Source organism: Pelophylax lessonae (assembly GCF_965119305.1).
Source record: "Pelophylax lessonae genome assembly, chromosome: 3".
Taxonomy (NCBI): domain Eukaryota; kingdom Metazoa; phylum Chordata; class Amphibia; order Anura; family Ranidae; genus Pelophylax; species Pelophylax lessonae.
In genome coordinates this window covers 78,152,025-78,173,779 of record NC_138770.1, presented here as the reverse complement: position 1 = coordinate 78,173,779, position 21,755 = coordinate 78,152,025, and the positions used below count along the sequence as shown (strand labels likewise).

At 43.5% G+C, this 21,755-nt stretch overlaps 1 protein-coding gene across 4 annotated transcripts in view; it reads left to right on the top strand.

The window, feature by feature from the left end:
• The window catches only part of MAPRE3 (microtubule associated protein RP/EB family member 3), a 226,173-nt gene extending 204,806 nt beyond the window's left edge, over positions 1 to 21,367 (top strand). For all 4 annotated transcript variants that reach the window (XM_082251159.1, XM_082251158.1, XM_082251160.1 and 1 more), the window contains 3 exons: positions 10,542 to 10,690; positions 16,609 to 16,761; positions 20,742 to 21,367. In XM_082251159.1, the coding sequence (XP_082107285.1) occupies positions 10,542 to 10,690; positions 16,609 to 16,761; positions 20,742 to 20,810 (371 nt within the window). In that variant the 3' untranslated portion in view covers positions 20,811 to 21,367. The remainder of the gene's footprint in view (positions 1 to 10,541; positions 10,691 to 16,608; positions 16,762 to 20,741) is intronic.
• Positions 21,368 to 21,755: the final 388 nt, after the last annotated feature.

Here is a 21,755-nt window from a genome sequence, read left to right as displayed (position 1 = left end):
ACCCCAAAAACTTGGAAAGGTGGATCTCTCTCACACGTACCAACACAGACTATCCCCCAATTTAACTGATCCCCAAAGGTTTTTGATTAAATAGCGGAATAGAAAATATGATCCAAAAAAAGTGTATGTATATCACACGTACACAACCACACTAGGCCCCAATTACTATTGTTTGTACCCCTAAAAGGCTAGATGAGGAGTAGGGGGGGTATGGAACAGGCAGCACCCTCAAACCTTCAGAAGTATGAGATGAACCCCAACAACTTGGAAAGGTGGATCTCTCTCACACGTACCAACACAGACTATCCCCCAATTTAACTGATCCCCAAAGGTTTTTGATTAAATAGCGGAATAGAAAATATGATCCAAAAAAAGTGTATGTATATCACACGTACACAACCACACTGGGCCCCAATTACTATTGTTTGTACCCCTAAAAGGCTAGATGAGGAGTAGGGGGAGTATGGAACAGGCAGCACCCTCAAACCTTCAGAAGTATGAGATGAACCCCAACAACTTGGAAAGGTGGATCTCTCTCACACGTACCAACACAGACTATCCCCCAATTTAACTGATCCCCAAAGGTTTTTGATTAAATAGCGGAATAGAAAATATGATCCAAAAAAAGTGTATGTATATCACACGTACACAACCACACTAGGCCCCAATTACTATTGTTTTTACCCCTAAAAGGCTAGGAGTAGGGGGGGTATGGAACAGGCAGCACCCTCAAACCTTCAGAAGTATGAGATGAACCCCAACAACTTGGAAAGGTGGATCTCTCTCACACGTACCAACACAGACTATCCCCCAATTTAACTGATCCCCAAAGGTTTTTGATTAAATAGCGGAATAGAAAATATGATCCAAAAAAAGTGTATGTATATCACACGTACACAACCACACTAGGCCCCAATTACTATTGTTTGTACCCCTAAAAGGCTAGATGAGGAGTAGGGGGGGTATGGAACAGGCAGCACCCTCAAACCTTCAGAAGTATGAGATGAACCCCAACAACTTGGAAAGGTGGATCTCTCTCACACGTACCAACACAGACTATCCCCCAATTTAACTGATCCCCAAAGGTTTTTGATTAAATAGCGGAATAGAAAATATGATCCAAAAAAAGTGTATGTATATCACACGTACACAACCACACTAGGCCCCAATTACTATTGTTTGTACCCCTAAAAGGCTAGGAGTAGGGGGAGTATGGAACAGGCAGCACCCTCAAACCTTCAGAAGTATGAGATGAACCCCAACAACTTGGAAAGGTGGATCTCTCTCACACGTACCAACACAGACTATCCCCCAATTTAACTGATCCCCAAAGGTTTTTGATTAAATAGCGGAATAGAAAATATGATCCAAAAAAAGTGTATGTATATCACACGTACACAACCACACTAGGCCCCAATTACTATTGTTTGTACCCCTAAAAGGCTAGATGAGGAGTAGGGGGGGTATGGAACAGGCAGCACCCTCAAATCTTCAGAAGTATGAGATGAACCCCAAAAACTTGGAAAGGTGGATCTCTCTCACACGTACCAACACAGACTATCCCCCAATTTAACTGATCCCCAAAGGTTTTTGATTAAATAGCGGAATAGAAAATATGATCCAAAAAAAGTGTATGTATATCACACGTACACAACCACACTAGGCCCCAATTACTATTGTTTGTACCCCTAAAAGGCTAGATGAGGAGTAGGGGGGGTATGGAACAGGCAGCACCCTCAAACCTTCAGAAGTATGAGATGAACCCCAACAACTTGGAAAGGTGGATCTCTCTCACACGTACCAACACAGACTATCCCCCAATTTAACTGATCCCCAAAGGTTTTTGATTAAATAGCGGAATAGAAAATATGATCCAAAAAAAGTGTATGTATATCACACGTACACAACCACACTGGGCCCCAATTACTATTGTTTGTACCCCTAAAAGGCTAGATGAGGAGTAGGGGGAGTATGGAACAGGCAGCACCCTCAAACCTTCAGAAGTATGAGATGAACCCCAACAACTTGGAAAGGTGGATCTCTCTCACACGTACCAACACAGACTATCCCCCAATTTAACTGATCCCCAAAGGTTTTTGATTAAATAGCGGAATAGAAAATATGATCCAAAAAAAGTGTATGTATATCACACGTACACAACCACACTAGGCCCCAATTACTATTGTTTGTACCCCTAAAAGGCTAGGAGTAGGGGGGGTATGGAACAGGCAGCACCCTCAAACCTTCAGAAGTATGAGATGAACCCCAACAACTTGGAAAGGTGGATCTCTCTCACACGTACCAACACAGACTATCCCCCAATTTAACTGATCACCAAAGGTTTTTGATTAAATAGCGGAATAGAAAATATGATCCAAAAAAAGTGTATGTATATCACACGTACACAACCACACTAGGCCCCAATTACTATTGTTTGTACCCCTAAAAGGCTAGATGAGGAGTAGGGGGGGTATGGAACAGGCAGCACCCTCAAACCTTCAGAAGTATGAGATGAACCCCAACAACTTGGAAAGGTGGATCTCTCTCACACGTACCAACACAGACTATCCCCCAATTTAACTGATCCCCAAAGGTTTTTGATTAAATAGCGGAATAGAAAATATGATCCAAAAAAAGTGTATGTATATCACACGTACACAACCACACTAGGCCCCAATTACTATTGTTTGTACCCCTAAAAGGCTAGATGAGGAGTAGGGGGGGTATGGAACAGGCAGCACCCTCAAACCTTCAGAAGTATGAGATGAACCCCAACAACTTGGAAAGGTGGATCTCTCTCACACGTACCAACACAGACTATCCCCCAATTTAACTGATCCCCAAAGGTTTTTGATTAAATAGCGGAATAGAAAATATGATCCAAAAAAAGTGTATGTATATCACACGTACACAACCACACTGGGCCCCAATTACTATTGTTTGTACCCCTAAAAGGCTAGATGAGGAGTAGGGGGAGTATGGAACAGGCAGCACCCTCAAACCTTCAGAAGTATGAGATGAACCCCAACAACTTGGAAAGGTGGATCTCTCTCACACGTACCAACACAGACTATCCCCCAATTTAACTGATCCCCAAAGGTTTTTGATTAAATAGCGGAATAGAAAATATGATCCAAAAAAAGTGTATGTATATCACACGTACACAACCACACTAGGCCCCAATTACTATTGTTTTTACCCCTAAAAGGCTAGGAGTAGGGGGGGTATGGAACAGGCAGCACCCTCAAACCTTCAGAAGTATGAGATGAACCCCAACAACTTGGAAAGGTGGATCTCTCTCACACGTACCAACACAGACTATCCCCCAATTTAACTGATCCCCAAAGGTTTTTGATTAAATAGCGGAATAGAAAATATGATCCAAAAAAAGTGTATGTATATCACACGTACACAACCACACTAGGCCCCAATTACTATTGTTTGTACCCCTAAAAGGCTAGATGAGGAGTAGGGGGGGTATGGAACAGGCAGCACCCTCAAACCTTCAGAAGTATGAGATGAACCCCAACAACTTGGAAAGGTGGATCTCTCTCACACGTACCAACACAGACTATCCCCCAATTTAACTGATCCCCAAAGGTTTTTGATTAAATAGCGGAATAGAAAATATGATCCAAAAAAAGTGTATGTATATCACACGTACACAACCACACTAGGCCCCAATTACTATTGTTTGTACCCCTAAAAGGCTAGGAGTAGGGGGAGTATGGAACAGGCAGCACCCTCAAACCTTCAGAAGTATGAGATGAACCCCAACAACTTGGAAAGGTGGATCTCTCTCACACGTACCAACACAGACTATCCCCCAATTTAACTGATCCCCAAAGGTTTTTGATTAAATAGCGGAATAGAAAATATGATCCAAAAAAAGTGTATGTATATCACACGTACACAACCACACTAGGCCCCAATTACTATTGTTTGTACCCCTAAAAGGCTAGATGAGGAGTAGGGGGGGTATGGAACAGGCAGCACCCTCAAATCTTCAGAAGTATGAGATGAACCCCAAAAACTTGGAAAGGTGGATCTCTCTCACACGTACCAACACAGACTATCCCCCAATTTAACTGATCCCCAAAGGTTTTTGATTAAATAGCGGAATAGAAAATATGATCCAAAAAAAGTGTATGTATATCACACGTACACAACCACACTAGGCCCCAATTACTATTGTTTGTACCCCTAAAAGGCTAGATGAGGAGTAGGGGGGGTATGGAACAGGCAGCACCCTCAAACCTTCAGAAGTATGAGATGAACCCCAACAACTTGGAAAGGTGGATCTCTCTCACACGTACCAACACAGACTATCCCCCAATTTAACTGATCCCCAAAGGTTTTTGATTAAATAGCGGAATAGAAAATATGATCCAAAAAAAGTGTATGTATATCACACGTACACAACCACACTGGGCCCCAATTACTATTGTTTGTACCCCTAAAAGGCTAGATGAGGAGTAGGGGGAGTATGGAACAGGCAGCACCCTCAAACCTTCAGAAGTATGAGATGAACCCCAACAACTTGGAAAGGTGGATCTCTCTCACACGTACCAACACAGACTATCCCCCAATTTAACTGATCCCCAAAGGTTTTTGATTAAATAGCGGAATAGAAAATATGATCCAAAAAAAGTGTATGTATATCACACGTACACAACCACACTAGGCCCCAATTACTATTGTTTGTACCCCTAAAAGGCTAGGAGTAGGGGGGGTATGGAACAGGCAGCACCCTCAAACCTTCAGAAGTATGAGATGAACCCCAACAACTTGGAAAGGTGGATCTCTCTCACACGTACCAACACAGACTATCCCCCAATTTAACTGATCACCAAAGGTTTTTGATTAAATAGCGGAATAGAAAATATGATCCAAAAAAAGTGTATGTATATCACACGTACACAACCACACTAGGCCCCAATTACTATTGTTTGTACCCCTAAAAGGCTAGATGAGGAGTAGGGGGGGTATGGAACAGGCAGCACCCTCAAACCTTCAGAAGTATGAGATGAACCCCAACAACTTGGAAAGGTGGATCTCTCTCACACGTACCAACACAGACTATCCCCCAATTTAACTGATCCCCAAAGGTTTTTGATTAAATAGCGGAATAGAAAATATGATCCAAAAAAAGTGTATGTATATCACACGTACACAACCACACTAGGCCCCAATTACTATTGTTTGTACCCCTAAAAGGCTAGATGAGGAGTAGGGGGGGTATGGAACAGGCAGCACCCTCAAACCTTCAGAAGTATGAGATGAACCCCAACAACTTGGAAAGGTGGATCTCTCTCACACGTACCAACACAGACTATCCCCCAATTTAACTGATCCCCAAAGGTTTTTGATTAAATAGCGGAATAGAAAATATGATCCAAAAAAAGTGTATGTATATCACACGTACACAACCACACTAGGCCCCAATTACTATTGTTTGTACCCCTAAAAGGCTAGATGAGGAGTAGGGGGGGTATGGAACAGGCAGCACCCTCAAACCTTCAGAAGTATGAGATGAACCCCAACAACTTGGAAAGGTGGATCTCTCTCACACGTACCAACACAGACTATCCCCCAATTTAACTGATCCCCAAAGGTTTTTGATTAAATAGCGGAATAGAAAATATGATCCAAAAAAAGTGTATGTATATCACACGTACACAACCACACTAGGCCCCAATTACTATTGTTTGTACCCCTAAAAGGCTAGATGAGGAGTAGGGGGGGTATGGAACAGGCAGCACCCTCAAATCTTCAGAAGTATGAGATGAACCCCAAAAACTTGGAAAGGTGGATCTCTCTCACACGTACCAACACAGACTATCCCCCAATTTAACTGATCCCCAAAGGTTTTTGATTAAATAGCGGAATAGAAAATATGATCCAAAAAAAGTGTATGTATATCACACGTACACAACCACACTAGGCCCCAATTACTATTGTTTGTACCCCTAAAAGGCTAGATGAGGAGTAGGGGGGGTATGGAACAGGCAGCACCCTCAAACCTTCAGAAGTATGAGATGAACCCCAACAACTTGGAAAGGTGGATCTCTCTCACACGTACCAACACAGACTATCCCCCAATTTAACTGATCCCCAAAGGTTTTTGATTAAATAGCGGAATAGAAAATATGATCCAAAAAAAGTGTATGTATATCACACGTACACAACCACACTAGGCCCCAATTACTATTGTTTGTACCCCTAAAAGGCTAGATGAGGAGTAGGGGGGGTATGGAACAGGCAGCACCCTCAAACCTTCAGAAGTATGAGATGAACCCCAACAACTTGGAAAGGTGGATCTCTCTCACACGTACCAACACAGACTATCCCCCAATTTAACTGATCCCCAAAGGTTTTTGATTAAATAGCGGAATAGAAAATATGATCCAAAAAAAGTGTATGTATATCACACGTACACAACCACACTGGGCCCCAATTACTATTGTTTGTACCCCTAAAAGGCTAGATGAGGAGTAGGGGGAGTATGGAACAGGCAGCACCCTCAAACCTTCAGAAGTATGAGATGAACCCCAACAACTTGGAAAGGTGGATCTCTCTCACACGTACCAACACAGACTATCCCCCAATTTAACTGATCCCCAAAGGTTTTTGATTAAATAGCGGAATAGAAAATATGATCCAAAAAAAGTGTATGTATATCACACGTACACAACCACACTGGGCCCCAATTACTATTGTTTGTACCCCTAAAAGGCTAGATGAGGAGTAGGGGGAGTATGGAACAGGCAGCACCCTCAAACCTTCAGAAGTATGAGATGAACCCCAACAACTTGGAAAGGTGGATCTCTCTCACACGTACCAACACAGACTATCCCCCAATTTAACTGATCCCCAAAGGTTTTTGATTAAATAGCGGAATAGAAAATATGATCCAAAAAAAGTGTATGTATATCACACGTACACAACCACACTAGGCCCCAATTACTATTGTTTGTACCCCTAAAAGGCTAGGAGTAGGGGGAGTATGGAACAGGCAGCACCCTCAAACCTTCAGAAGTATGAGATGAACCCCAACAACTTGGAAAGGTGGATCTCTCTCACACGTACCAACACAGACTATCCCCCAATTTAACTGATCCCCAAAGGTTTTTGATTAAATAGCGGAATAGAAAATATGATCCAAAAAAAGTGTATGTATATCACACGTACACAACCACACTAGGCCCCAATTACTATTGTTTGTACCCCTAAAAGGCTAGATGAGGAGTAGGGGGAGTATGGAACAGGCAGCACCCTCAAATCTTCAGAAGTATGAGATTGTGTTCACTGTACCCCACAAAGATTGAGTTCACTGCACCCCACAATGATTGTGTTCACTGCACCCCACAAAGATTGTGTTCACTGCACCTCACAAAGATTGTGTTCACTGTACCCCCCAAAGATTGTGTTCACTGCACCCCACAAAGATTCTGTTCACTGTACCCCACAAAGATTGTGTTCACTGCACCCTAAAAGGATGTTGTTCACTGCACCCCACAAAGATTGTGTTCACTGCACCCTAAAAGGATGTTGTTCACTGCACCCCAAAAAGATTGTGTTCACTGTACCCCCCCAAAGATTGTGTTCACTGCACCCCACAAAGATTGTGTTCACTGCACCCCAAAAAGATTGTGTTCACTGTACCCCCCAAAGATTGTGTTCACTGCACCCCAAAAAGATTGTGTTCACTGTACCCCCCAAAGATTGTGTTCACTGCACCCCACAAAGATTCTGTTCACTGTACCCCACAAAGATTGTGTTCACTGCACCCCAAAAAGATTGTGTTCACTGCACCCCAAAAAGGATGTTGTTCACTGCACCCCAAAAAGGATGTTGTTCACTCCACCCCAAAAAGATTGTGTTCACTGCACCCCACAAAGATTGTGTTCACTGCACCCCAAAAAGATTGTGTTCACTGCACCCCAAAAATGATTTTGTTCACTGCACCCCAAAAAGGATTTTGTTCACTGCACCCCAAAAAGGATGTTGTTCACTCCACCCCAAAAAGATTGTGTTCACTGCACCCCAAAAAGATTGTGTTCACTGCACCCCACAAAGGATTTTGTTCACTGCACCCCAAAAAGATTGTGTTCACTGCACCCCAAAAAGGATGTTGTTCACTGCACCCCAAAAAGGATTTTGTTCACTGCACCCCAAAAAGATTGTGTTCACTGCACCCCACAAAGGATTTTGTTCACTGCACCCCACAAAGATTGTGTTCACTGCACACCAAAAAGGATTGTGTTCACTGCACCCCAAAAAGATTTTGTTCACTGCACCCCAAAAAGATTGTGTTCACTGCAGCCCAAAAAGATTGTGTTCACTGCAGCCCAAAAAGATTGTGTTCACTGCAGCCCAAAAAGATTGTGTTCACTGCAGCCCAAAAAGATTGTGTTCACTGCAGCTCACACACAGAAAAATGGATGTGGATCACTGACACCTGCCTATCTCCAATCCCACACCACACAGCAATATCGATTGTAGTTTGTAGAACACAGTTTCCCTAAAATTCAGCAGACTCTGTCCCTAACAGGATTGAGAAGAGATCGTAGATCAGGATTGAGTGCAGATTCACCCCACCCCCCACACAGCAATATCGATTGTAGTTTGTAGAAGACACTGACCCTATAATTCAGCAGACTCTATCCCTAAAATGCCTACAACTCGCCCTGCCTAAACACTCCGACCTGTCCCTGAATTCTATCCGGACACAAATGGTTTTTTCCTGCCTATCTTTCCCTAATCAGCAGCCAGCACATTGATGTGTGCTCTGTCCCTTAGCTAAGCAGCAGAATGACGCTGCTGCGGCGGCTGCCTCGAACTTATAAAGACTTGGTCACATGCTTCAGACGGCCAATCACAGCTACTAAGACATTTGCAGGCATGGCTGGGATGGCTTAAGGCACACCAGTTAAACGATTGTTGATTGGCTGTTGAAAGCCCGCCATGAAAAGAGCGCCAAAGCATGCAAAACCCGGAAATAAAACGACCGAACACGGATTTTTACCCGAACATACAGTAAAGTGTCCGTGTCCGTGTTCGGGTAAAAAAAATCCAATTATTCGGTACGAACACGAATAATACAGTCCGTGTTCGCTCAACACTAGAGACATGCGATCCTATGTAGCAGGATCACATGGTCTCTGTGATCATCCCAGGGAGAAGGACGGACGGCTGTGTGGGGAACGATCGCAGGTGTTAGGCGGCAATTGGAGCCGCCTGACACACGTGTCGGCTTCCCTGCTGACAAGCGGGGGCGGGATCACGTCACCGGCGGCGCACGCTCGCCCCCTAGCTGCCTGCACATGTCCGACGTAGAGCTACGTCGGTTCTCCCAGGAGCGGCTGCCTGCCGCAATAAATCTGCGGCGGACGGTCGCATAGTGGTTAAATGAGCTCTGGCCCAGAGAAGGTAGTGGTGTTTCTGGATCATGTTCAGATATGGCTTCTTGTTTGTATGATAGAGCTTTGCCTTGCATTTTTGGAATGGCACAGCGAACACAGATAGTGATTTTTGGAAGTATTTCTGGGGCCATTCAATGATGTCTTTGACAAAATCATGCCCGTTTTTAATGCAGTACGTACTGTACCGTCTGTGGGTCCAAATGTCATCCAATATTGAGTTTCGGCTTTGTCCCTTGTGCACAGGGATTTTTCCAGATTTTCTGAATCTTTGGATGATATTTTGTTCTGTAGATGATGATATATTTAAAGTCTACAATTTTACGTTGAAGAACATTATTCTGAAATTGTTCAACATTTTTAGATGCAGCTTTTCACAGATTGGTGAACCTCTGCCAATCTTTACTTCTGAGACACTCTTACCCTCTAAGACAGTGATGGCAAACCTTGGCACCCCAGATGTTTTGGAACTACATTTCCCATGATGCTCAAATACACTGCAGAGTGCATGAGCATCATAGGAAATGTATTTCCAAAACATTTGGGGTGCCAAGGTTCGCCATCACTGCTCTAAGATATTCTTATTATACCCAGTCATGTTACTGACCAGTTGCCAATTAACCTAAATAATATGTGCTTCCAGATATTCCTTGTTAGTAGCACTTACTTTGCTAGCTTTTTATTGCTTTGTCCCAAATTTTTGAGACATGTTGCTGCCATCAATTTCAAAATTTCCTTATTTTTTTCTTAAAATTGTACATTTTCTCAGTTTATACATTGTTTTTTTCTATTTTCTATTGTGAAAAAATATGGATTTTTTGAGAAATTCATTATTGCAGTCTCTCTTTATGTAGATTTTACACAAACTTTCGAAATTTATTGGAATTGGGGTTGTGCGTTTATTTTTAGTTCCGAAGGTCAAGAAATACAAACCAGTATAAGCATGGTAAATGCTATACATCCCCTTTATTCTACAAGCAGAAGTGAGCAGTAGTCTAGCTGTCCAGATATGGAAACTGATTTGGCATTATCAAGGGTAGAGCCTGACCAAGTTACATGTGGCAATCAGTTTTTTTTGGCTTATCTCTATAATGTGTTCCTTCTAACTGCCTTCTACAGTCCCCCAGAGAACATCCCCTACGGGCCCAAAGACAATGCAGCCCCCGGCACGATTGCAAAATGCCACCCACCCTGTAAGGAAAATCCAGCCCATTATCCGGAATGGTGGCAATGACCTGGACTCACAGATAATAGAACTTAACCAACAGGTAAGAGAGGATGAAACTACTGTATAGTGTCAGAGCCCAGGTTCGCATCTTCATGCAAACATAGGTCGATATAATAACATAAGGTTGTGCCATACACGCTTTCATGCAATTGACCTCTTAGTCCAGCTGTATTATTTGAACATATGTCTGAAGTTTTTTGCCGATATAAAATAAATGGTAAATTTTCCTTAAAAGAGAAGTATGGGGTTTCCTTTTTTCCCCTTTTATACTTACCTAGGTGGATACTGTATCTGTCCCCCGGCGCCTCTGCACTGAGAACCGAACGATCGAACACCGCGATCCCTCGGCTCTGACAGCTCCCCGAGCAGAGAGCTGCTAACTGTCAGTCATCGGCTCTCTGCTGTGTCCCCTCCTCGCTCATTGGAGAGCTGAGCTGTGAAGGGGGCAGGGAGCAGCTGGCTCAGACTCTCAGTGGCTCGCTGAGGGTCTGGGCCGTGTGTTGGACCGACATCTATGACATCAGCAGAGAGTGGACTTCAGCCTGCTCTCTGTTGAAAACGGGACCAAGGAGTGCGGAAAAAAACTGCACTCGTGATCTATAGGAGAAGTACAGACAAATGAGATTTGGCTGTACATCTCCTTTAACTTTAATTGAAAAAATTTTAATTTCACATTCAGAAGATAGCTCCATAGCTCCATACATCATAGATCAGCTTGGAAACAGTTAGATTTTGCCAACTTTCCGATGGCATTCAACTTTGATTTGATCCCACAAAATTATATTTGTAGTGAAAACCATTCAATAAATAAGCAGTGCAGCCCACTTTCCTATCGAGAAAACTAAACCCTTGGATTTGTAGTTGGATTTGTTTGGGAAATGGTAACATGTAAATCGTATGGACAAACCTATATATGTTTGTTAAACGTCCCATTCCGAAACCATGGGCATTAATATGGAGTTGTCCGTCTTTTTGGCTCTACCAGCTTCCACTCTTCTCGGAGGGCTTTTGGAGTGTCTGGAAATTTGTGCTCATTCAGCCAATAGAACATTTGGGAGGTTAAGTACTGATGATAGATGAGAAGACCTGGTTTACAGTCAATGTTTCCGGTTCATCCAAATGGTGTTCAGTCAGTCAGGGTTAAGGTCAGGGCTCTGTGCAGGCCACTCAGTTGTAACATCCTACAACTTTCCACCTAATTTTGAAGTGTGTTTTTGGGAAATAATGCCCATTCAGCCAAAAGGGGATTTGTGAGGTCAATACTACTGGTTGACGAGACCTGGTGGTCCAAATCATCCTGAAAAATGTTTAGTACGGTTGAGGTGCAGGCAACACCAAACTCATGAAACCATGTCTTAATGGAGCTGGCTTTATGTACAGGTACACAGTCATTTTGGAACAGAAAAGGACCTTCTCCAAACTATTACTACAAAGTTGCAGGCGAACTATTGTTCTAAAATGTCACTATATGTTGTATCGTTAAAGTATATCTAAACCCAAAACCAAAAATGTAATATATTCAGGGGTGTGGAAATATTTTTTAAAAACTACTTGTCCAAGGGGCTAAATCTGGGTCCCTATTTATTGGTCTCTCATCACAATCTACTTGTCCTGATAAAAAAATAATAATTTTAACCAAAAATCATATATCAATAAGGTTTTAACATGGCACTGTTTATCTCCTACTCACTTCCCTGTCTCCAGCACTGCACTCGGGGACTAGCAGGGAGGGGAGATACCTTGCAGTGTGTCGAGCACTGATTGTGTGCTCATCAGGAAAGGTCTGCTGAGTGAGTAAATAAGGGGGCCAGCCCCCAAGAAGTAAAAAAAAAAAAAATGTATTCCTTCATATTACCCTCGCACATGGAAGCAATTGGGTGCTCAGTACCAGCTGATGCTGAGCAGCATCCAGGGTCTGCTCCGTGAGGCTCCATTCACACCTGGGTATTTTAGGATCATGGCAGAATTGTTACGATTCTGCCCGTGATCTCAAAACGCACTACAAACGCAAAACGCAGGTTTAGGTGCCATTATTTTCACCTAAAACGCGGTGCCATTTTGCCGCGATTGTCACACTACTTATCATGCGGCAAATTGCACTGCGTGAAGCTTGACACCCAACAGAAGCCCCTGCTGCTTTTTGGACAACAAGTTAAGCAACGTATTTTTGGATCCGTTTAAAAAAGGGTCCTGTAAAGTTTGAAGCAATGCACTCCAAACTCCCACAGCATAGAGTATAGTGGCATTCTGAGATAACTGTTCACATAGGATGCGATTCATAACCAGTTTTGCATAGAAGTGACTAGAAGACAGATTTGCATAGAAGTGGCTAGAAGACAGATTTGCATAGAAGTGGCTAGAAGCCCTTGTTCACATTGAACGCGGCTTTGAAATTGTGCGACTTCATCTGAACTCGAATGTTCTTAAACCTGCATTTCAGTCCGACTTCGGGGGCGACTTGAAAGACATCTGTGTGGGTTCATGCACAGATGTCTATTGAAGTTGCCCCTGAAGTCGTCAAAAGTCAGGGTTTTTTTTCTCGGAAAATACGCGCAGGAACTCCCCCCTTCTGAGTCACCCCTTGTCTCCACCCATTACCCACCTCTGAGCACTGTCCCTTGGTGTCACCCCCTACCCAACTCCCACGCACAACAAAATACCTCACCCAGTAACAAAAAATAGACCCCAGCAACATTAGACCCCCTCCAATAGCAACAATGGCTTTCCCAGCCACCAGTATCAATAGATCAACCAACAATAGACCTCGGCCTCAACAGGAGATCCCTACCAACAACATAAGACCCCCCCAGCAACAATAGATCCCCAGCAGCAACAATAGACCCTCACACAATAACAGATCCCTAACAGGGACAATAGAGTCCCAAGCAACCAGCATCAAGAGACCCTACAACACACCCCACACCCCTTGCTATTACTTACATTTAGTGCTGGAGGTGCCGGAACTGCGTTCCCCCGTGTTCCTGCTGAAAAAAAGCCCTGCCAAAAGTAGTGCAGGAACTTTTGGAAATCAGTGTGGCGCTGCAAGGTTGATGTCACTCTGATTTGGACAGTGGCATTGCCCGGCAATGGGCTGGGATTTGACATGCGAGTTGACCTGTCAAATCGCGCTGATGTGAATGGGGGCGAGGACAGATTTGCATAGAAGTGACTAGAAGACAGATTTGCATAGAAGTGTCTAGAAGACAGATTTGCATAGAAGTTGCTTGAAGAAAGATTTGCATAGAAGTGTCTAGAAGACAGATTTGCATAGAAGTGGCTAGAAAACAGATTTGCATTGAATTAGATGGAAGGCAGTTTTGTAGAGAAGAGGATGAACGGCATTTCTAGCATATAAAGGCAGATTGAAAATAGCAGCAGTACTAAATCCGTCTTGAACAAAAGCATATTCACAATCGCATCCCTCAGAATAGCACCTGAACCACTAAACAACTATCCTTGACAATCACATTGAAAACTGACATGAAAATCGAACCATATAAATTAAACCCTGCTGCTTACCCGCAGCAGAGCTAAATGTAAGAAAAACAAGACAACTGCCCAGTGCCCAGAACTGCATGTCCCGGGTGTCGGGCATTTGTACATACCTGTATACTACAGCGTATTAGCCCCCCGTTTACACTGGTGCGACTTGTCATGTGATTTGACAGTTTCGCACCCCATTGTCGGCATTGGAATCGTTCAAATGGGTGCGACTCCGACTTTGCGGTGACGCATTGGTGTGAAAAAAAAATGTTCCTGCACTATTTTTTTGCAATTTCAGGTGCGACTTGCATAGACATCTGTGCATGAAGTGGCACAGATGTCAGCCAAGTAGCACCTGAAATCGCGCTGACCTGCTACTTTGAAATCGTGCTACTTTAGGTGAAGTAGCACAATTTCAAAGTAGCATCAATGTGAACCAGCAGTCCAGGACTTAGTCATTAATGTGAAAACTGTTTTATGCTTTCTTTTTTTTAAGGCTGGGTTCACATTATCTGCAGAGTGGCTCGCAGCAGGGGGTCCAGTGCATCCCCATTCACCGCTTCAGGTCTGAATTAGGTCCGAATTGTTGCTTTACTTTGGACCTGAAATGGAGTCAAAGACGCACAGGACTGTATCTATTGAGCGAGCCATGGTCATCACCCTAGGCTACTTTCCTAAAATGGACTACAAACATGCGTGCATTTTTACAAGAAAACATTTCTATCAAAATCAAATCAAATCAAAACTGTTCTTTGCTTGAAAAAAAAAAAAGGAAAACTAAGGCACCCAGCACATATAAGGACTGTAAGCTGCAATTTGTTTGTACAGTAAAACCTTGGTTTGAGAGTAACTTGGTTTGAGAGCGCTTTGCAAGACAAACAAATTTTTTAAATAAATTTTGACTTGATATACAAGCGATGTCTTGATATACAAGAAGCGTCATGTCACAACTGGGTATAAAAGAGAAGAGAGGCGCCTCTAAAATGTAGCAATATTGTTACATTTAATGAAGGTTCAACATTTAGCAACTCACATGGTTGATGATTAAAACAGGCACATCTAAGTATCCAGGCATCTAGGGGAAAGCTGACCATATAGACCATCCTCCGCACTGCCATGTTCATCACACCCTTCCACGCTGCGCTCCATGAGCGATTCAAAGTCTCACTTTCAGATCACTCTACTGCAGGGTAGTCTTCCCAATCACAATTGCAGACTGACATCGGTGAGAGCCAGTGGTTCAGAAGATGGTCTATGTGGACAGCTTTACCCCGGATGCCTGCATACTTAGATGTGCCTCTTAATCATCAACCATGGGAGTTGCTAAATGTTGTACCTTCATTAAATGTCCCCATATTGCTACACTTAGAGGCACCGCTCTTCTCTTTTATACTCTGTAGCTCCTGCTGGATCTTGCTTCTAATCCCCTTGTGGAGGCACCATTTGTGGATGGACATTTTATGATAACACAACCTATCACATTGCTATAATCTTTGTATATAGACTCAAAACTGAAAGACTTATGAATAAATGGTTGTGGAATGAATCATCTGAGTTTCAATTATTTCTCATGGGAAAATTTGCTTTGATATAAAAGTGCTTTGGATTACAAGTATGTTTCCGGAACGAATTATGCTCGCAATCCAAGGTTTTACTGTATTTATATTCTTGGGTTTGGCTATCTGTTAAAGCTTGTATTCTGGCAGATTTAGAAGGGGTCAGACCCCATCCTGGCTTCGCCCTCCATGATGGGCATAATCCCACAAGGGTCTTCAGGGACAGGGCTCTGCTGCTAGCAGACCACAGCACTGGAATTTTAAACCACTCGAGCTGTAAAGCAATGTATGGCTCAGTCCATGCATTGCCCTATGTACAAGGGGAGCATCAACAGGAGGGTCCAGTGCAGTCAGACAACATTAAAGACAAGCTCCACTTCTTTCATCCAGTGAGGTCCAGATAAAGTCATCCAGGGCAGAACCGAGGAGTCAGCTGATCCAGAAACAGCAGAAGAAGCTGTGCAGCCATAGAAATTGATAGAATGGTTAGAGAGAAAACTATCCATAGGAAAGAGGTAAGCTTCTCTCAGTATAGAGAAGAGGTCCAACACCTAAGGACAAAAGCAAGAAACATAGGTTATCTGGGAGTTGGCAAGGTTATATAGGGGATGTTCCTGCACTTTTTTTTTTTTTTTTTGTCACTTGGAGGTAGCTGCCTAAAACCTATAGTAATGACCAAAAGTCTGGGTCCTGTACTTTATGACTGGGAAATGCATGTTTGACAACTATGGTTTTAATAGAGGCAACACAGTTCCCAGACCATTATAGCTTTTCTAAACTTCAGTGGGAGGGACTAAACATATATACAGTATATATATATATATATGTATGTATACACACACACACATGACATTAGTCCCTCTCTCTGAAGGTCCTGAGATTTGGAATAACAATCATCTCTTACTGTCTACCTATCCAGTTAATGGAGCTGAAGTTGACAGTGGATGGGCTGGAGAAAGAACGAGATTTCTACTTCAGTAAACTGCGAGACATCGAGCTGATCTGTCAGGAGCATGAAAGTGAGAGCAATGGCATCTTGTCCAAAATCATCGACATCCTGTACGCCACAGAGGTGGGTTCTGCATCTGTATAACCAACCCTGGGAGGAAACCTATTAAGACAGGTGCCGGCATTGCTTAATGCAGTCTTACACATGTAACCCCTAAATTAATGATGTTTAGTTTGTTTTCTTCTATTGGTGAGAAGGGTGTTGGGTTGTGCACCTCAAGTACAGTTATGTTGTGGATGCTGTAGGATTACATCACCCCCCCCCCCCCCCACCAGACACACATTGCTGTATTGACCACAGCTATGCAGGGCCCCTAGCAACCCTGTCCAGACTCCGATCCATTAGCAGCACAGAGCTGAGGTAAGCGGAACTAAACCCACTGATTTAACTGTTTCCCAAAACTATTACATTCAAGTTATGCCATGAATGATAACTGTCACAGTGGCTTTACATTCTCAATTAAACTGTCAAGCCATCAAATGGCAGTGTCATAACTCAGTGTTTCTCAACTCCGGTCCTCAGGGCCCACTAACAGGCCAGGTTTGCAAGAAAACTGAAATACATCACAGGTGATATAATTTGCTGCTCAGTGATTGCAGTATTCTAGTCTGCATCTCCCCAAGGTAATACTTAAAATCTGGCCTGTTAGTGTGCTCTGAGGACCGGAGTTGAGAAACACTGTCATAACTGATCACATGTGCAGCACCATGGCAATTGCAGATCAAAAAGAGACTAAGATGGCAGCTTCCTTGTCTTTAAAGAATGGGAGGGTGTAGTTCTGCTTTAGGCTCTTCCTTGGCTCTGACCTCTCACATGTCAGAGTTAGGGGAAGCTTAGGAGGCCTTCCCCTAGTCTGCTGAGTCTGCTGGACTTCACTGTATCTGAGGGCTGGTAGGTGTCTCAACTCAGTTGAAAGAGGGGACTTGCTGGGGAAGGGGGTTTTGCTGGAGAAGAGGGTTTGTGCTACTGGAGGGGTTCCTGGGGACGTAGGGTTTGCTGGTGGGGGGTTATGCTAGTGTAGAGGTGTTTTTTGCTGTGGAATGAGAGTTTTGCTGGTAAGGGTTTTCTGTGGCAGAGCATATGTTTGCTGGTGGGTGAATTGCTGGGGGAGAGGGGGGGGGGGGGTTTGCTGGTAAGGGTTTGCTGTGGGAGAGCATATTTTTGCTGGTGGGGGTTTGCTAGGGGAGAGGGGGCATTTGCTGGTAGGGGTCTGCTGTGGGAGAGCATATTTTTGCTGGTGGGTGAATTGCTGGGGGAGAGGGGGCGTTTGCTGGTGGGTGAATTGCTGGGGGAGAGGGGGCATTTGCTGGTAGGTTTTTGCTGTGGGAGAGCATATTTTTGCTGGTGGGTGAATTGCTGGGGGAGAGGGGGGGGGGGTTTGCTGGTAAGGGTTTTCTGTGGCAGAGCATAGTTTTGCTGGTGGGTGAATTGCTGGGGGAGAGGGGGCGTTTGCTGGTAAGGGTTTTCTGTGGCAGAGCATATTTTTGCTGGTGGGTGAATTGCTGGGGGAGAGGGGGCGTTTGCTGGTAGGGGTTTTCTGTGGCAGAGCATATTTTTGCTGGTGGGGGTTTGCTAGGGGAGAAGGGGTTTTGCTGGTAAGGGTTTGCTATAGGAGAGAAAATGTTTGCTGTTGGGGGCTTTACTGGGGTAGAGGGGGTTTTGCTGAGTGGTGATTTTGTTTTATTGGACGAGCAGATGTTTTGTTTGTTTTGTGCTATAGACTTGCTGTATAAAGCTCCTTGCTTGTTTTCTGCCTTGTTAAATAAAAGTGCAGGGCAAACCTTTTGAAAGTGGTCTTCCTTACGTTTATCCTGGTTTGGCAGAAAAAACATCCTGAAAATGGACACCCTGTCCAAATTATTATATCTGTTTTAAACAATCTGTATTACTTTACCCTGAACCATTTTTCAAAACGTTTGTTTGGCATGATAGTGGTCGAGATGTAAATTTTATTGTTTAACACGATGGAAAGATCAGGCTGAAGCTAGTTGACCTGACTTTTTGAAAATTGAAAATGTAATTTCTGCTCAAAATCCCAAAGGCCTACAACGGTCAGACACATTGTATAGACGCAAGCTACAATATTATTCTATTTTAACCGCCTCCACGGTTCATTGCTGGTATAATTCAATTGTAAAAGTTGGCCTTTCCACCATTATGTGCTTTCAGCGGTTCTAGGAGGAAAATAAAGAGGATTGGTTTCCTGTATATGCCGCCCCGGCGCCCCTCTTGTCCGAATGAAAAACCCTGTCGCTTGACCAGTGGTTGGGGCGGGTTTGGTAAAAACTGCAAATGTAAATAAGCCCTTACTGTCCTGAGCTCCCTATAAGGCTGCGTTCACACCAGGGCGCTGAGGTTTACCTGCACCAGGGACGTAGCGCAATGCACCTGCGGGTTAGCTGTGCTTTGCCATAGATTTATATTATATCTTGTGGGTGTGGTGCACTTTCAGAAAGAGCACTAAACGTGCAGGATAATAGAAGTCTATGGTTCAGTGCAGATAACCTGCAGGTCCACTGCTTCTGCAGATTAGTGTGAAAGCAGCCTAATTGTTAACCCTTCTATAGGTGGTAATATGCCCATTGCAAAAGCAAGAACAATGTATGTGTTGTTAAATACACTGACATTTTTTCCCCTCTTCCAGCTTCTGTTGGCATCACTCTCAAGGCTGCTTGAAAGGTCCCAGGTGAAGTGCACTTGGTATCACTCCTCCTGGGACAGGATCCGGCGCTACAGAGGAAGCATTGGCTTAGGTGGCTCCTGCTTTCTCTGCAGTCCCCTGCTTACTCCGCATCCGGCACTGGCTCGATGCACTCTGATGCTCTGAGATCGACAAGCCCAGATCCCGATCAACAGGTTGCCGACCCTAGGCATGCACTCCTTTGGTTTGAGGTCAAAGGCCCCGATCAGCATATCACTGGTGCCATGCAGGTCTCCTGCAGACTTGTCAGTGTATCTGTGTACCCATAGATCGAACGGGCAGGCAGATACTGTACAATCTGACAAGAAGACTCAATGAGCTACCACAACGCTCCACAGTGCCGTGGTAGTTAATCAGCAGTTAATTGATCAGCAGAGGGCTCCGAGGGCCACGTGTGTCCCACGGCCACATGTTGACCACCCCTGGCCTAACAAAACTTAAGAGTTTCCCTTCCACTTTAGATGTATGCCTGAGATGCCATGCCGAACAGGGCACCTGTATTCATATATGGCGGGGAAGCTCTGATCACCCCATTATGGGAAAAGGTGATTGTGATATAAAATTATTTTTACCTTACAACATTTCGCAATTCTCCATTGTTGACATTACTCTTCATTATCCTGGGGGCTATATGATCAGTGAAGAAATTTGCATTAAGTTTCTTTTTCTTACAGCAGTTTATGAAGTTATTCCCAAAGATTGGAAATCCAATTTGATTTCTACTGTATAGGATTGGGACAAAGCTTTAAATTATATCCAATTGGATTTTTTTCCAAACAATGTGGTCCACTTGGATCATTTTATAATACTTTTAAATTCAAAGTTCATTTTCAACCTAAAATTGATATTTAACAGTACTGTAGTGTTTAAAATAATCCACTTTTATTAATAATCCCTCTCTTCTTCCTCTTTTTTGATCTCTATTATGCCTTCTCCGCCAAATATTTGTCTTCTTTCTCTCGTGTTCCCTATCTCTGATATTACTCTTTTTTTTCTTTTTATTCCCTTTTTGATTTAAACCTCAGTTTTCAGGTATATGTAAAATGTTACTGAATATGGTGTAATTGTTATGACATAGTTTGTTGTACTCAAATGTTATTTTTTGTACCCTACGTTCCTTTTTAAAATTATTGATATCTTGATGACTGGACTATATATACGTGTACACATGCCCTCTGTAACGTTGTATAACTTGTGTTTCTATCAATAAAAACTGTTTTGGAAGAGAAAATATATCTGATTCTAGGTTTTCTTAAAAATATTTGATAAAAAATATATATATGTGGTTAAGAGACTGTATAATTGGATGTCCATTAAAGCTGTGTTGTATATTTCTTCACAGGAAGGATTCGCTCCCCCAGAAGACGATGAAAATGACGAGCTTCAGCCAGAGGATCAGGATGAATACTAACCATACTTCTTTCCACCTCTTCCTCCTGGTCGCCGTGGCCCTGCTGCATCATCCAGGGGAGGCTCCTTGTTGCCCATTCACCCATCAACCTTTTGCAGTATGAACATCTTAGGTTGGGATCAGCACATCCGCTCCTGCACTGTCATCCATCATCGCAATCTACTGGGCATCCCCCACTTCTCCCCCCTTCGGGCCACATATTCGCGAAGCTTGAACTTTGCAGTGGCGAATGTGGAAGTGACGTCTCCTAGGGCATGGACTTTTTTTTTTTTGCTTTTGCTGAACATGGCACTTAATTTATTTATCAGGAGCTCATTACCGGCCCCTTTTCAGGGGAAATTATAGCTTTTATCATTTGTCTTTGTTGCCCTGTTAACCCCTTTTTAACTTGAGCTCTGGTTGGATGACCCACATGGGAATATGCTTGTTGTGTTTTTATATCTTTAGACCTGTCTTCCTGTTTTACGCTCATTTCATCTCCTTGTCCTTTTACTCCTAATTCCTCTCTGTTTTTCTGAAATAGTGTAATTGGAATGGACAGAACAGTAGTGGGCATTCATGTAAAGCCTTAAATTAATAGAGCCCTAAAGTGAACCTGTCACGGACATGAGAAATTTAGATCAAACTTATGATGGAAAAAAGTGCATAAGTAACAATTACCTTCAACCTATGGTGAAAGCCTTATAACAATCAGAAGATCCAGATACACTATATTACAATATTGTGACACCTGGCTTCACACACGCATGAACTGTAACAGCTTGCCGATCAGCCGTCATTGTTTTACTGCGGCAGGTCGGCTCTGTCCTGCAAAGCGATGTACAGGGACCGCTAGAAGGGGCGCGCCTGCATGCCCATTGGCCACAGGGGGGGCCTATCAGTGGGTCTGGTGGCAGCGATTGCCGCCGGATACCCGCGATCGCTCCCCTTGGAGACAGAATGGCA